At 36.5% G+C, this 13,303-nt stretch overlaps 4 protein-coding genes across 6 annotated transcripts; all 4 read right to left on the bottom strand.

Annotated features, from left to right (window-relative positions):
* Positions 1-26: 26 nt before the first annotated feature.
* LOC106386516 (probable serine/threonine-protein kinase PBL23) lies at positions 27-2,127 on the bottom strand. Its single transcript, XM_048753211.1, has 5 exons — positions 1,476-2,127; positions 1,201-1,382; positions 930-1,119; positions 455-849; positions 27-371 (listed from the first exon to the last, which is right to left on the bottom strand). Exons 1-5 carry the CDS (start codon positions 1,609-1,611, stop codon positions 156-158), a joined length of 1,119 nt encoding a protein of 372 aa, XP_048609168.1. The 5' UTR covers positions 1,612-2,127; the 3' UTR covers positions 27-155.
* A 1,128-nt stretch (positions 2,128-3,255) lies between these two features.
* Positions 3,256-6,681, bottom strand: LOC106389278 (glycerophosphodiester phosphodiesterase GDPDL5). Of its 2 annotated transcripts, none has more exons than XM_048753209.1 (9): positions 6,477-6,681; positions 5,773-6,033; positions 5,593-5,702; positions 5,027-5,510; positions 4,910-4,951; positions 4,552-4,836; positions 4,325-4,467; positions 3,735-4,233; positions 3,256-3,662 (listed from the first exon to the last, which is right to left on the bottom strand). In XM_048753209.1, the coding sequence occupies exons 1-9, from the start codon at positions 6,487-6,489 to the stop codon at positions 3,415-3,417; spliced, it is 2,085 nt and encodes a 694-aa protein (XP_048609166.1). In that variant the 5' UTR covers positions 6,490-6,681; the 3' UTR covers positions 3,256-3,414. The 2 variants fall into 2 exon arrangements, with proteins under 2 accessions (XP_048609166.1, XP_022555330.1); XM_022699609.2 differs by lacking the exon at positions 6,477-6,681 and adding an exon at positions 6,122-6,441.
* Positions 6,628-8,246, bottom strand: LOC106424453 (protein FATTY ACID EXPORT 6). The gene is made up of 3 exons (XM_013865208.3): positions 7,821-8,246; positions 7,072-7,159; positions 6,628-6,932 (listed from the first exon to the last, which is right to left on the bottom strand). The coding sequence occupies exons 1-3, from the start codon at positions 8,017-8,019 to the stop codon at positions 6,857-6,859; spliced, it is 363 nt and encodes a 120-aa protein (XP_013720662.2). The 5' UTR covers positions 8,020-8,246; the 3' UTR covers positions 6,628-6,856.
* A 1,200-nt stretch (positions 8,247-9,446) lies between these two features.
* LOC106389279 (calcium-dependent protein kinase 9) lies at positions 9,447-12,462 on the bottom strand. 2 transcript variants are annotated; one of them, XM_048753210.1, is made up of 9 exons: positions 12,251-12,462; positions 11,175-12,084; positions 10,927-11,070; positions 10,655-10,807; positions 10,462-10,577; positions 10,231-10,398; positions 10,023-10,150; positions 9,855-9,954; positions 9,447-9,773 (listed from the first exon to the last, which is right to left on the bottom strand). In XM_048753210.1, the coding sequence occupies exons 2-9, from the start codon at positions 11,893-11,895 to the stop codon at positions 9,684-9,686; spliced, it is 1,620 nt and encodes a 539-aa protein (XP_048609167.1). In that variant the 5' UTR covers positions 11,896-12,084; positions 12,251-12,462; the 3' UTR covers positions 9,447-9,683. The 2 variants fall into 2 exon arrangements, with proteins under 2 accessions (XP_048609167.1, XP_013684938.1); XM_013829484.3 differs by having other exon boundaries at positions 11,175-12,404.
* Positions 12,463-13,303: the final 841 nt, after the last annotated feature.

The following is a 13,303-nucleotide window of genomic DNA, read 5'->3' as shown; positions in this document are numbered from 1 at the left end:
CTGAAATTTGAATCTGCTTGAAGGAGGGAAATCGAAAACTCTAGATTTAATCTTCTTTGATTTATATTTTTTCTTTTCAAAAAATCTTTAAATCTCCTAATCGATCATTAAAATTACATACAAAAAACAAAACAAAACAAAAATGCTTCGAAATATTAATTCGTTTCTCCATCTTCTTCGCTTTTGGTCATAGCTAAGTACTCGAGCGCAGTGACTACATCACTCATATTAGGTCTCGTTTCTGCTTCGTCTTGAAGACACATCGCTGCAACTGCAAGCGCTTGATACAATCCCTTCATCGGATACTTCCCTCCAAGCAACGGATCCGCCATTAACGTAAACTTTCTCCTATCTTTGAACAATGGACTCGCCTGTACATTTTAGCAACCCCACCAATCAAGAAAACACAAACTAATGATTAGAGAAATTGAAGGATGTTTGAGTTTCTTGTTACCCAAGTAACTAGATTCTGTTCTCGAGTTGGTTTTGTCGTGTCAATGACTCTTCTTCCTGTGATCATCTCCAAGAACACAACTCCAAAGCTGTACACATCGGACTTCATAGTGAGCTGTCCCGTGAGAGCATACTCAGGGGCACAGTAGCCATATGTTCCCATCACTCTAGTCGACACATGAGTCTGTCCACCGGTCGGACCAACTTTAGCTAAACCGAAATCCGAAAGCTTTGGGTTAAATTCTTGGTCAAGCAAAATGTTGGAGGCCTTGAAATCTCTGTAGACCACAGGAGGATCAGCTGTTTCGTGTAGATACTCAAGCCCTCTAGCTGCTCCTGCCGCAACTTTCATCCTTGTGTCCCAATCCAGCGGTTTGTTCTTGGTCCGCGCCAAATCTGAAATAGAAAAGCTAATATTTTAAAACTATAAAATGCATAGGTAATGATGTTTTGTAATGTTTTAGATGTATATATACCGAGAAGATGATCATCTAATGAGCCATTTGGCATATATTCATAGACAAGAATCCGTTGATCACCGTCTGCGCAGTATCCAACCAAGTTGACAAGGTTTTGGTGATGTAAGAGACTCAACATCATGACTTCCACAAGAAACTCTCTGTTCCCTTGGTAGCCATTCTTGTCTAGCTGCTTAACTGCAACAACCTATATAATACATGCAAGAATCAGATTCAAGAACAAGGATATGAAGAATATATTTGTAAGAAATAGTGGAAGTATATATACCTTTTCAGGGGTTTCTATGTGCCCTTTGTAAACCCTTCCAAAACCGCCTTCACCGAGCTGATTCTCGGGGTTAAAGTTCTTGGTGGCGACGCAGAGATCTCTGAAGGTAAAGATCTGAGCACTTATGTTCCCTTTCCCAAGTTTTGATATCTCCTCGGATATGAATCTTCTCCTACTGCTATCTGCAAGTACATATGTCAGCTTGTTTAGATAGAAAAACATGAAATCTGATAATGTATATTATGAAAATGATAATTAAAAAAAAAAACTGGGACCTGTTTTATAAGAGATGTTTTCAAATCTTGAAAGAGTGTTGTTTGCATCAATGCAGTCTTTGATGCCTTGTCTTGATGATGATCGTCTGGTAAATTGTCTCTCGGACATACAACAGAACAAGCAATTCATTTTCATTCTGTCTATTTGTTTAAATGGATCTTCCTGGATTACTACTACAAGAAGATGATAGATTACTTGAAGTTCATGAATGTTGTTGAACCTCAAATCCAAAAGGGACAGAGACTCTCAGACGAACAAGATTTTTTTTTTCTTTTTGTGTAAGATGGCAAAAGGGTTTGCTGAGAAAATAAGGTTTGGCCTTTGAAGAAACCAAAAATGAATCTGGTCTCTATGGCCTCAAAAGGAGAAGGAACAACAAAAAACAATGAGAAATCAATTTTGCTACTATGAACTCTTCCGTATGTTTGGTTTTTTATTTTATGTATATTTTTTTCCTTGAAAAAAAGAAATAAATGGATGGTGAAGGTTGATGAAAATCCATTGGAAGAGAATTAAGATCAAGTAAAACTATATTTGGTTTTGCAATATATTTATCCATTTCCCATATTCCTATTAATATCCTCTTCTAAATTTGAAATATTTCAGATATCTCACAAATAAGGATGGTAAATATTAAACATTGTTTTTTCATAAGATTATACTGGCAGATACTGCAGTTGAAGTCAGTTACAAGCACTTAATTACACTAAACTGAGTTAAAGAAGGTCACAAGAACCGCCATGTTTCTAACCGCAGAGGAAACTTGTATTGATATCTTAAGTATGTTTCGCAGAGTTGTTGTTATTCCAATACATTGAATAATACTTAGAAAACTTTACTCGCAAGAAAATGGTTCCAAGAAAGAAGAAAACATGATACTTAAAAATCCACTTACAACTAACAGCACTAGCAGAGAGTTCGTTCCATGTGACATCAATAGGAAACCATTCATTTTTATTTCAGTGTCCATGACATTAGAACCATTGTCAAGATTCAGATTTGGGAAGAAGATTCCAACACCATAATATCCTTTGTCAGTTCAAGATCACACCATAGTGTTACGTCTGGAGAAATTTACCGACCCATATGCAATATCACTGGCTCTGACCACTAAATGTCTGCCAAAAAACTGGATGAAACACTCTAAAATTTAAAACTTGATAAGAATCAGTAGAACCATCCTAGGACACGCCATGGCTAGGTGTTTTCTTTTTACTTTTCTTGTTGAAGATGGAGTTAATAATTGTACATTCGAGCTGTTTAGCAATACTTTACACAAAAGATTACTTTCTTAAAATGGAGAATTTATCTTCAAAACATAATCAGGTTTCTCAGCAGCATTATTTGCTACTTTTTCTGTATTTGTGAGAATAATGTCGTTTTATGAAAATAGGATAAAAAAGTTATCTTAGCTGGAGACCTTATGTAAAGATTACTAGCATGAGAAATTGTCTTCACATAACTTATTCTCGGCCTCCGTAGCATTTTCTAGCAAGAGAGAAGTCAATTTCTAAAACTGTGTGTCACATCCGTTGATGGACCATGTATCCAATTAGATATATATTTGCCGTTCTCATAAGTACAAATAAATTTTGAAGATCAACTTCCATATGGGTCACATCTGAGATGATTGTATCAGAAAAAATAACATCCACATGATGAGTTTCAATCACTGGAGATTCTTATATAGCAGAATGAAAACAATGTGAGCTTATTTGTAATGTTTTTTTTTGTAATGTTGTTTGAGCTTTTTCCTTTGTCAATCAATGGCAAGAACAAATAAAAATCCATTGCCAAATTCCTTAATATCCTCATCATATTTTGAAATGTCTAGATATATTATAGAAATATTAAAAGAAGAATGACATACTAATTAAAACGTTGTTATTCATAGTTCTACTGCCAGATACTGCAGTTGAAGTTAAGCACTTCAGTACACTAAACTGAGATAAAGAAGATCACAAGAACCGCCATGGTCCTAACCGGAGAGAAAACTTGTATTGCTTTTGCCATTGCCTTTGTTGGCGTAGAGTTCTTGCTTTTTACATCAAGAAGTGGTGGTTCCATGACATCTGACTCAACTAGTAATGGATAAGGAGCTTGAGCTGGTGAAAGAAGCCTTGGATTCCCGAAAGGCAAGAGCTCACCGGTTCTAAACATACTCATCTCTCTGTAGCATTGGCTCTCTGCAATCAAACATCATCTCAGATTATCTCAAGAAAACTTTAAAGAAGGCAAGAGAGAAGAGTTGTTTTTACTTCTGTATCTTGCAGTGGTCGCTGGGAAGTCAGTGATGATGCCATCAATCTTAACAGCTTGGACAAAGAAGTCTATCTCTACAGTTGAATCCGAGAAAAGATCAAACGGTTGAGTTACAAACTCGTTGCTAAACGTCTCTACGTACACACGAAACCCACTTGCTTTCAGCCTAGCAACAACATCTGTCTTCTTTTTAACAAGCCCTCCATTGTAAGGAAGGACAGACTCCTTACTGATGACAATAGTGCCTGCAAAACTCATGATCTCTTTGATTGCTGAATCTGTGACATCACGTATGTCTTCATCCACTCTATAGACAAGTTCATCAGGATATATTAGCTTCTTTTCTTTAAAGTCCATTAATACAGACTTATCAGTAGACTGGAACATGATTGCTATTGAAGTTGTCTGGCCTTCTTGAGTAGTTAGTCTCTCCGTCTTATTTAGCACAGCATCCACCACGCTGATTCCTTGATGTTTAGCTAAGTACACTGCATTCTAAGAAAACAAAAAACAAAGCTATTTCAAGGAAAAGAATCCTTGTTGTTGTTATTTACTTGTGATGCAAGTTTGGGAACAAAGCTCATACCTCCACTTTTATCAAGACGCCTAAGAGAGAGTTGTAACGGTTTGCAAGAAACAGAAACTCTGATAACGTAAGAAACTTTCCAACGTTTTTGTTTCTTGGGTTTCTGAATAGAGCATGATCCTCTTTAGGATTCGAGATAACAGCTGCAATGAAGGAAAAAAAACAAAACTCTCTTTTACATAAATTGAACTGAATCTTGAAATTAGTTTTGTACTTTTTGTGCTTACGCTTCAATGTTTTTATCTGAGACATAGTCAAGCTGAAAGTATAGATTCCGCTTTTAGGCTGAATCTCTGCAACTGTTGATGACAGGTTTCTGAAGCTTGTGTTAAAGACATTAGTGGTGTTGAGAAGATCTATGGAGCTCATGCAAAAGGGGATCTTGTCCTTGGACATTTGAACATTGCAATCAAGAATGTCAACCCCATCCTTAACAGCTTTCTCATATGCCAAGTCAGTACACCCTGGGAAGTCTCCACTAGCTCCATCGTTCGAGATAATAGTAACAACAGCTGCAAGATCAGATCAAAATCAGACAACAATTCAAAGATGTATATATATATGGTTTACTCTGTGCATTATTACCAGGCTCCTCATCTTCTTTGGTGTCTAAATGAGAGAAGCAACCTGTGAAAAAGCAAACAAGAATGTTACTTTCTTTACCTCTAAAAGTATAACAAAGGAAGGTTTCTTTCTACTTACTGATGGCTCGGTATGGAGTCACTGGGAAGTCTGATAAGAAACCATCAACAGAGAAGTTTCCACTGTCAATAAAAGATAAATACTCAGCTGTTGGATCATAGCTGTAGTTATAAGCAAACACAAAATCATTGGCAAACTCCGAGGCGAAAACTTGTAAGCCTTGTCTATGAGCTTCTGTGACAAGGGACGTGTGGGGTTTCAGGTAAAGATCTGAACCTACTGGCCATATGTAAGACTTTGGAACAAGGATTCCAGATGAAAACGTTTTTATATAGCTTAGGTTCTTGGAAAGAGAGCTGTAAGTTTGGTTTGTGAAGGGCTCTATCTGATCTTGATTCAGAAACCTAAAGATGAGCTTTGTCACATCCTTTTTCATGCTCTTAAGGAAACTGATCTCTGGAGAAGATATGAAGTCCACGCGTTTTGATAGAGAGACAACATAGTTTCTCATACTCAAATTATGTTGCCGGTAGAAAGCACTGTTCTGTAAGTATAGGAACGACAAGAAGAAGAAGAAGAAGATTAGTTGTGTCTTAAGGATACAAGAGTATGTACATTATATATACCTGAATGTTTAACCAGAGGCCTGGAGCTCCTAGTTCTGCTACAATTTCAACAGTTAATATCTGGTAGGAACCGTCGAAAACTCCTGATCGTGACTTAACGTTCTGGACCACTAATGGAATGATACTATCAGAAACTTTGTATGGAAACATTTGAAAAAGGGTTCAAGGTAGTACGCTTACAGTTCACATCAGAGAGGTCCTTCCATGTGAAATCAACAGAGAACCATTCATTCTTATTTGGGTAAACGTCTTTGACATCAGAATCATTGTAGAGATTTAGATTAGGGAAGCAGATTCCAACACCATCCTTTGTTAGTTGAAGATCACACCACAGAGCTAGGTTTAGTGAAGTGGTCACACTGACCAACTCATATGCTTTACTACTGGAATCTGGAAACACACCAGAGAACCCGCCTCTAGCAATTACAACAGGAGGTTTCCCTGCCCAAAACAAAAACACATCAAGAAAGTGTAAAAACATCATAAAGAATCATGTTTAGAAAACTGAAAAGAACTCTCTGTCTCTAACCACTTAGTGTCTGCCAAGAACTTGCTGAAACATTGTGTAAGTTGAAGAACTGGAGCAGAATCAGAAAAAACATTCCAAGGAATGTCATAGTGATGGAGATTTTTTTTTCTCAGTGTTTGGTTTTTGATTCTGATGAAGATGGAAGTGAAAAACAAGTGTATATAATTGTGGCCTTTAGATGTTTAGCAATAATCTTCTTCTTTTTTGGTATTAAAGTTCAGCAATAATGTACACAAACTACTATGTTCTTAGAATAGAAAGTTTAGCTAGAACAGGTAATGAGATTCTGCAGTAGCATTAACTCCACTTTGTTTCCAAATTTGTGAGAAAAGAACATTTTTTGAAACCGTGTTACCTCCACTCAGCATGGAACCTGTAGCTTAAGTCTCCCTTGCTTGTCTCCTGTTTTAATATTCATGCAAGAGTCTTGCCTTAGTCTCTGCCTGCACTCGTTAGAATCAATTGTATACTATTAGGAAAGATTAGAAACAGTTCAAGATATATTGTTGATAACAGAAACATGATGATATCTTCATAATATATAATATTGTCTCCAAAACGTCTGTGGTTAAGAGAAACATAATGACAAGAAACTAATCTCAAACAAACAAGACCATATGAAAGTTCTTTTAACTCATACAAATTAATCTCAGAGACACACAAGAGAGATTTCTAATCGACAAATTCAAACAAAGGAGAGTATCGTCTGCATCCACCATAGTTGCATAACCATCATCACTCAGCAGCTTTTGATGGGATTTTATTGCCACCAGTGGCGATCTTGTATACGTAAAAACAGGTCATGAGAGCACTGCAATACAGATATGGTTCTAATGTTAAAAATCAATGGAGTAGAATCTCAAAAAATTACCAAATCTTGGATGCAAAACAAAAATAACTAATAGTCACCAAAAGTAAAATGAGAAGAAAAGAAAAGGAAGATGGTTTACCTGATCACAGCAACCAAACCAGCGGGCATGATCTTTTGAGTGAGCAAGTAACGTTGTCCCATGACAAGCGTGAGAGCAGCTGAGATGACTGCATCAATAAAAAAAAAAGAACACATTCAGATTAGTTTCAGTCTCACCGAGATTCTTAAATACGAGAAATAAAAATAGATTCTTTGTGAGCTACTCTGTAGTGTTCTTTGATACAAAATGGTATAACTCAAAAAAAAAGTCAGTGCCTTCAATTATTCTTATTCTTGTAACCAAATCCTTAAAGTCAGAAACTTTGCATTTGAATATTCATTTGCAAAATACTGCTACAGTTGAAGATCTAAACAAAGCAAAATGTTGGTTTTCAAATCTTTGTTAATCAAGTCTAAATTTTGGATTTTCTTTAAGTAATCAGTTCAAACTATGATTTTTTTTTTAACAAAATAATTCAAATATTCAAATCCCATCCAATTCATGATAAATGGTTCTAGTAAAAAATTCTCCTAGATCCGCCACTGAACACACATGAAGCCGGATTACTTTATGTTCGGTTCAAGATCGTTAGTGGTCTAATTAAGATCTTGAATAATAGCATAACTTTAAACTACCAATTGCTCAAAGCTAGAGTCTATAACGATGCCCAAGTTCTTGATTCAAACAGTGAACCATAACAAAAATCAAACCACCCCTTCCTCAATTGAAATTGTTCTAAACATGAGACATCTAAAACAGCAGATCAGACAGAAAACACAAAGAAGAACCTGTCTGAAGAACAACAGCGATGGTAGAAGTCTTCTTCTTCTTGAAAGCATTGAGACTGAGATATCCAGCGAGGATGAGTAATAAACCAGCGCCTGCACCTCCGGCGAAAGATGTGATACTTCCTTTCTTCATGTACCCGATGAATCCACCGCCGATTAGGAGCATCCCGTAGGGGATAGTGAAGCAGAAATCATGCATCTTCTCGAAGCTTTTTTTTATTATTTTGAATTTTCCGTGAAAGGTGGAAGGGATGAATGAAAGAAATGTTTATGAAGAAAGCGATGGATCGTCGTGCTGAATTGATCTGAGTACTAGATGGATTTTAAGAAATTTTATTAAGAGCTGTTTGGTGTGGTGAGCGCGTGGAATCGGTACGCCTTTTTTAGTCAACGCTCTTTAAACAACTATTCCACTTACAGCCATCATTTTTACGGATCAATCATCTAATTAACATTTTCATATATAAACATGCATTTTAAAAAAAAAAAAAAAAAGTTAATACAGTTCTGATCAATACTGGTTTAAATTTTGAATATACATCTCAGATATAAATTTGGATTTTTGAATCGGATTCTTTGAGTATATGTTCAAACTAAGACCAGATTCAAATGATATTTGATATCTAAAATATCACCTAAAAAAAATTTGTTCAAGTATTTTTACAGTCAGATCGGATACAGTTCAAGTATTATGGATCAGATTTTGAATTTAATTACAAATTTTCGGATTTTAGATCTACATTAGAGATCTCTCAAGTTGAATCTCTTATAGTATAAATATAAACTATATTAATATTAATGAGAGTACTCATGTCAAAAATCTTTCATGTAAAAAAATTAACATAAGATTAAGTTAAAAAAAATGTTCTAATATAATTTGTAAGCGTTTTATGTAGAAATATCATTGATAATGATGGTCTAGGGGTAAATGAGCCTGATATTCAAAATCCAGTCACAGTTAAGCTTAGGCTCATCTAAATGGGGAGATGTATGAAGTAGTTATCTCAATTCTCAAATGTGATTTGATGGAGTTGCTTCCATCTCATATTTGGTTTGTCAACTAAGTGGAAGTAGGTAATGATGTCAACCAACCACATGTCTAGAGTGCTTCCATTCCATATGTTCTATATGATATTACTATTCGAGTCACAAAGAATTCTTTTAGAAGCACCACTATATGAGAAAGTAGCTATGGTCTGAGATCGTGCTAAAGAAGCATGACATCAGTTTCTAACTGATGATAAGGGTGTGAACTCTATACACCACATGTATCTAACGACTTAGATATCAAAGTGGGATTGTTATTTATAATAGCACAAAAAAATATTTATAATAGCACATCTAATTTGCGTACTACATTTCTAAAACTCGTATACCAATTTCATATAGGAGTAGACATGTACTCTTATTTTTTATTATTACTACGAGGTTGTTGCCCCTAATTTTCCCTAGATTAATGTGATGAAACATGTTTAAAGCAAAGATTCTACTATTTTTTGCATTTACGAAAAAGACAGCCGTTGCACCAAATGTCAAAAAGAAAACAAGCTTGTCCGTCTGATGTTGTCGGAGAAGTGGAGTTGGTTCGTGTTTCAAATCAGGTCAATAAAAGCACTGCAAACATCATAATCTTGGAAAAAAAAAATTGAAACTTCTCTTTCTCTCATAGCACAGCCTTGGTACGGAACACACAAAGAATAATAGACAAAACAGAATAAAAGTACAAAACACAAGCAATAGAGTTCTGGGTATATTCCTGTTGTTGTCTGAACAAACATTAATTAATACAGCTCCTGATTTTCTGGATTAGATACATACCGTTTCTCCTCCTCTTGATACTTTGAATCCAGGATCAATGTCCCCTTAGAACAGCCGAGGTTGTTGTTGCTGCTGCTGCTGTGGATTTCCACTTCTCATCATCGCGCAGAACTCTTCATAGTTGATTCTACCATCCTGCATAAGGAGATGCAAACACACACATTATGGACTAAGACTAGCTTTCTTGAAAGACGGAGATGTTTCAATTTAACTTACGTTATCAGAGTCAACATCTGAGAGAACCTCTTTGATGGTTGCATCATCTCCCATTCCATACTCCTTCAACGCCACTTCCAGCTCATCTATCGTAATGTATCTGTCCACACATGCAAAAGATGATGAGCCCTCTTACAAAATTAACTGAGGAAGAAAAGGTTCACTTACCCGCTGCCGTCTTTGTCAAAATGCTGGAAGGCCTTGTAAAGATTCTCATCACTTTCGAGCCTGTGTCTATGCATAGTTGCAGTAATGAACTCTATGTAGTCTATTGACCCGTTCCCATCAACATCAGCCTAATCACAAACCCCCATGAATATGAGTTTCTTAAAAGTAAAAGGAAAGTAATATGAGTTCAGCCTAAGACCAAACTTACAGCATCCATGAGCTGCTTCACTTCAGCTTCTGTGAGTTTAGATCCCAATTTGGCTAACCCTTCTTTCAGTTCTTCATATGTGATCGTGCCACTGTTGTCTGTGTCTATGTTAGCAAACATTGCCTTCAATCCTTGGATCTCTTCCGTGTTAATATTCTCCGCAATAACCTATTCAGAATCTAAATCTTTAGCACAAACGAAAAGTTCATATTCCAAAGTTTTGGAAGTCACCTTTAAAGCAAGTTTCTTTAGCTTGTTCATTGCTCTAAACTGTTTCATCCTTGAGAGAACAGCACTGTCAATCGGCTTGTCCGACGCTTCTCCACCTTCTCTAAGCCATGGATGCTCTGCACAAACCAATCAAACCAAGTCTCAGGATCAAGAAGGAACATATAATGTAACCATCCTTGACAAGGTTACTTACCAAGAACATCAGCAGCAGAGATCCTCCTTTTCGGATCAGCAGTCAGCATTTTACGTACAAGATCTTTAGCACTGTTGGAGATTGAAGGCCAGGGCTGGCTTTCAAAGTCGATATGGCCTTCCAATATAGCATCAAATATCCCTTTCTCGGTTTCTACATAGACAGATGAAACAGAAACACACCATGTTAAGATTAAATATCAGCTGTTCTATGCAGCATATGAATAAAATGTAGTCACAAGAGATACAGAGAGGGATAGAATGTTGTGTTACCAGCCCAAAACGGGGGCACGCCACTAAGTAGAATGTATAATATGATTCCAGCACTCCATATATCAACTTCTTTGCCGTATCTACGACGCAAGACTTCAGGAGCAACATAGTATGCACTCCCAACAATGTCTCTATATACTTTTCCTGTAAAGAAGAACAGTAAGCTAACATTAAACTTTATCAGAGAGTTATCTCAAGACATGGGCAGTTTCATGGAAAGAAGAAACAGATTTTGTTTATATTATTACCCTCTTCAATGAAGACAGACAAGCCAAAATCAGTAGCCTTGATCAAAGCCTTGTCATCTTTACTAGAAAGCAAGAAATTCTCAGGCTTCAAGTCTCTATGCAACACACCCATGAAATGACAAATCTTGACAACATTCACAATCTGTCTACACACAGACGCAGCTGCTCTCTCACTGTAATGCCCCTTAGCAATGATCCTATCAAACAACTCGCCGCCAGCGCAAAGCTCCATCACCAGATTCACAGCCTTCTCGTCCTCATAAGCCCCTTTGAACTCCACAATGTTAGGCTGCCCACTCAAATGCTGCATTATCTGAATCTCTCTCCTCATATCGTCCTTGTCAGCTTTCGTCACCAGCTTCTTCTTCGAGATGGACTTGCAAGCGTACTTCTTCCCCGTCGAGTTCTCCGTGCAGAGATACGTTACACCGAACTGTCCTCGGCCTAGCTCTTTCCCCAGTGTGTAGAAGAGCTTCACGTCTTCGTAAGCGTTCTCTAGGATGGAACTGCTCTTTGCCGCTTTGGGGCTTGGTGCCGGCGCCGCCATTCTCCACGGCGGCGGTTGGTTCGTCTCGGATGATCGTTTCTCCGGCGTATGGCTTCTCGGTTGTGGAGTATACGACGGCGGATCTTGGTGGGTCTGATCCACTTCAACTGATCTGGTCTGCCCGTTTTGCTGAGGCTTCATCAATCCGTGGTTCTTGGCAAAGCAATTTCCCATGATTCTAACTCAAATTCCGACGACCCAGATAAGAAAGATCGAAACTTTAGCTCAAATTCCGACGACCCAGATAAGAAAGATCCCAACTTTAGCAAAGTCAGCTCAAATTACGACGACCCAGAGAGGAAAGATCGCACCTTTTAGCTAAGTCAGCTCAAATTCTGAAGACCCAGAGAGAAAAGATCGTAGCTTTTGGATGATAGAAGTGAATATTTTGCAGATGATCAAAGAAGGAAGCAACAGAGAAATTTAAGAAAGTCAGATTCGTTAGAAAAAATTAGTTGGGGATGTTATTATTATAATATAAAGACGTGGAAGCATCACTTCGGCAACGCTTTCAGATTAATATTATTACCTTAATTCATCAAGCAAAAATAATGATCGCCAGATGTATTTGAGGATTTATTTAAAAATCAGAGAGTTGAAAAAGTTGCAGAGGAAATCATGAGAAGCATGAATGAAGAACAAGTGGTGGTGGGTTCGTATTATAAGAGAGGGAGAGGGCGGCTTTTTCTGGGAAAGACAGATAGATGTTGAAAAGTAAAGAGTCTATTATTCAACACGGAGTCAAACTCTTTTTTCATTAGTCTTTTTTAATTACTTTTTAATTTGTTCATCATTTGACATGAATGTTTGATGAATGTTTTTCTTCTTGTCTTGGAAATATTGTGCAGTGACAAGAAAAGTAACAGAATTTTGTGTTTGGATTTGCACTTTTGCTTCAGACATTTTTGAACCTCTCTTGTTGTTTTGTACTTGTACAGTTGGATTCTATCAAACTAACTATTTCAGATACACTCATTTTTCTCAAATAAACTTATATTTAGAAAACTTTACTCTAAAAGAGAATTAATGTTAAAAACCTTTTGGAGATATATAATTCCTTTTGATTGTTTTCCTGTTGTTACATTACATTTGAAAAATAACGTATTATATAATTGCTTAAAGCGATTAGTTGACTAGTTTATCAAGTATCATATAGGCAAGAAAGGATGATCTTTACAACTTTGAATAACGGATATGTGATATGACCAATTCTACTCGGTTTATACACTTTACGATATATGATTTTGTGTATCTTCTTGGCTGAGAAAAAATCCATTAAGTTATATGATTTTAGTGGATGGACACCGATACTAAAATAAACATTAGTAACCTTAGATCATCAAGGTTATACATGATTATACGGGCTAAATAAATATATTGATTCACATTAGTCTTCCGCTACTAAGTTTTGTTTTCCACTGCTACTAAGTCAGATAAAATGTCTATATCAATTAGGGTATATACATAGTATATATACTTAAATATCGTAGAACAATCTCTCTTTTTGTTTAAATGGATTTGGATTGTGATTTTGAATATCTTCTTTAAAGTCTTGTCTTTCAGGCGCGGTTTAAATTAACTT

This window comes from Brassica napus, chromosome C3 (assembly GCF_020379485.1).
Source record: "Brassica napus cultivar Da-Ae chromosome C3, Da-Ae, whole genome shotgun sequence".
Lineage (NCBI taxonomy): Eukaryota > Viridiplantae > Streptophyta > Magnoliopsida > Brassicales > Brassicaceae > Brassica > Brassica napus.
The sequence above is the reverse complement of the archived record's forward strand: the minus strand, read 5'-3'. Positions and strand labels throughout refer to the sequence as shown.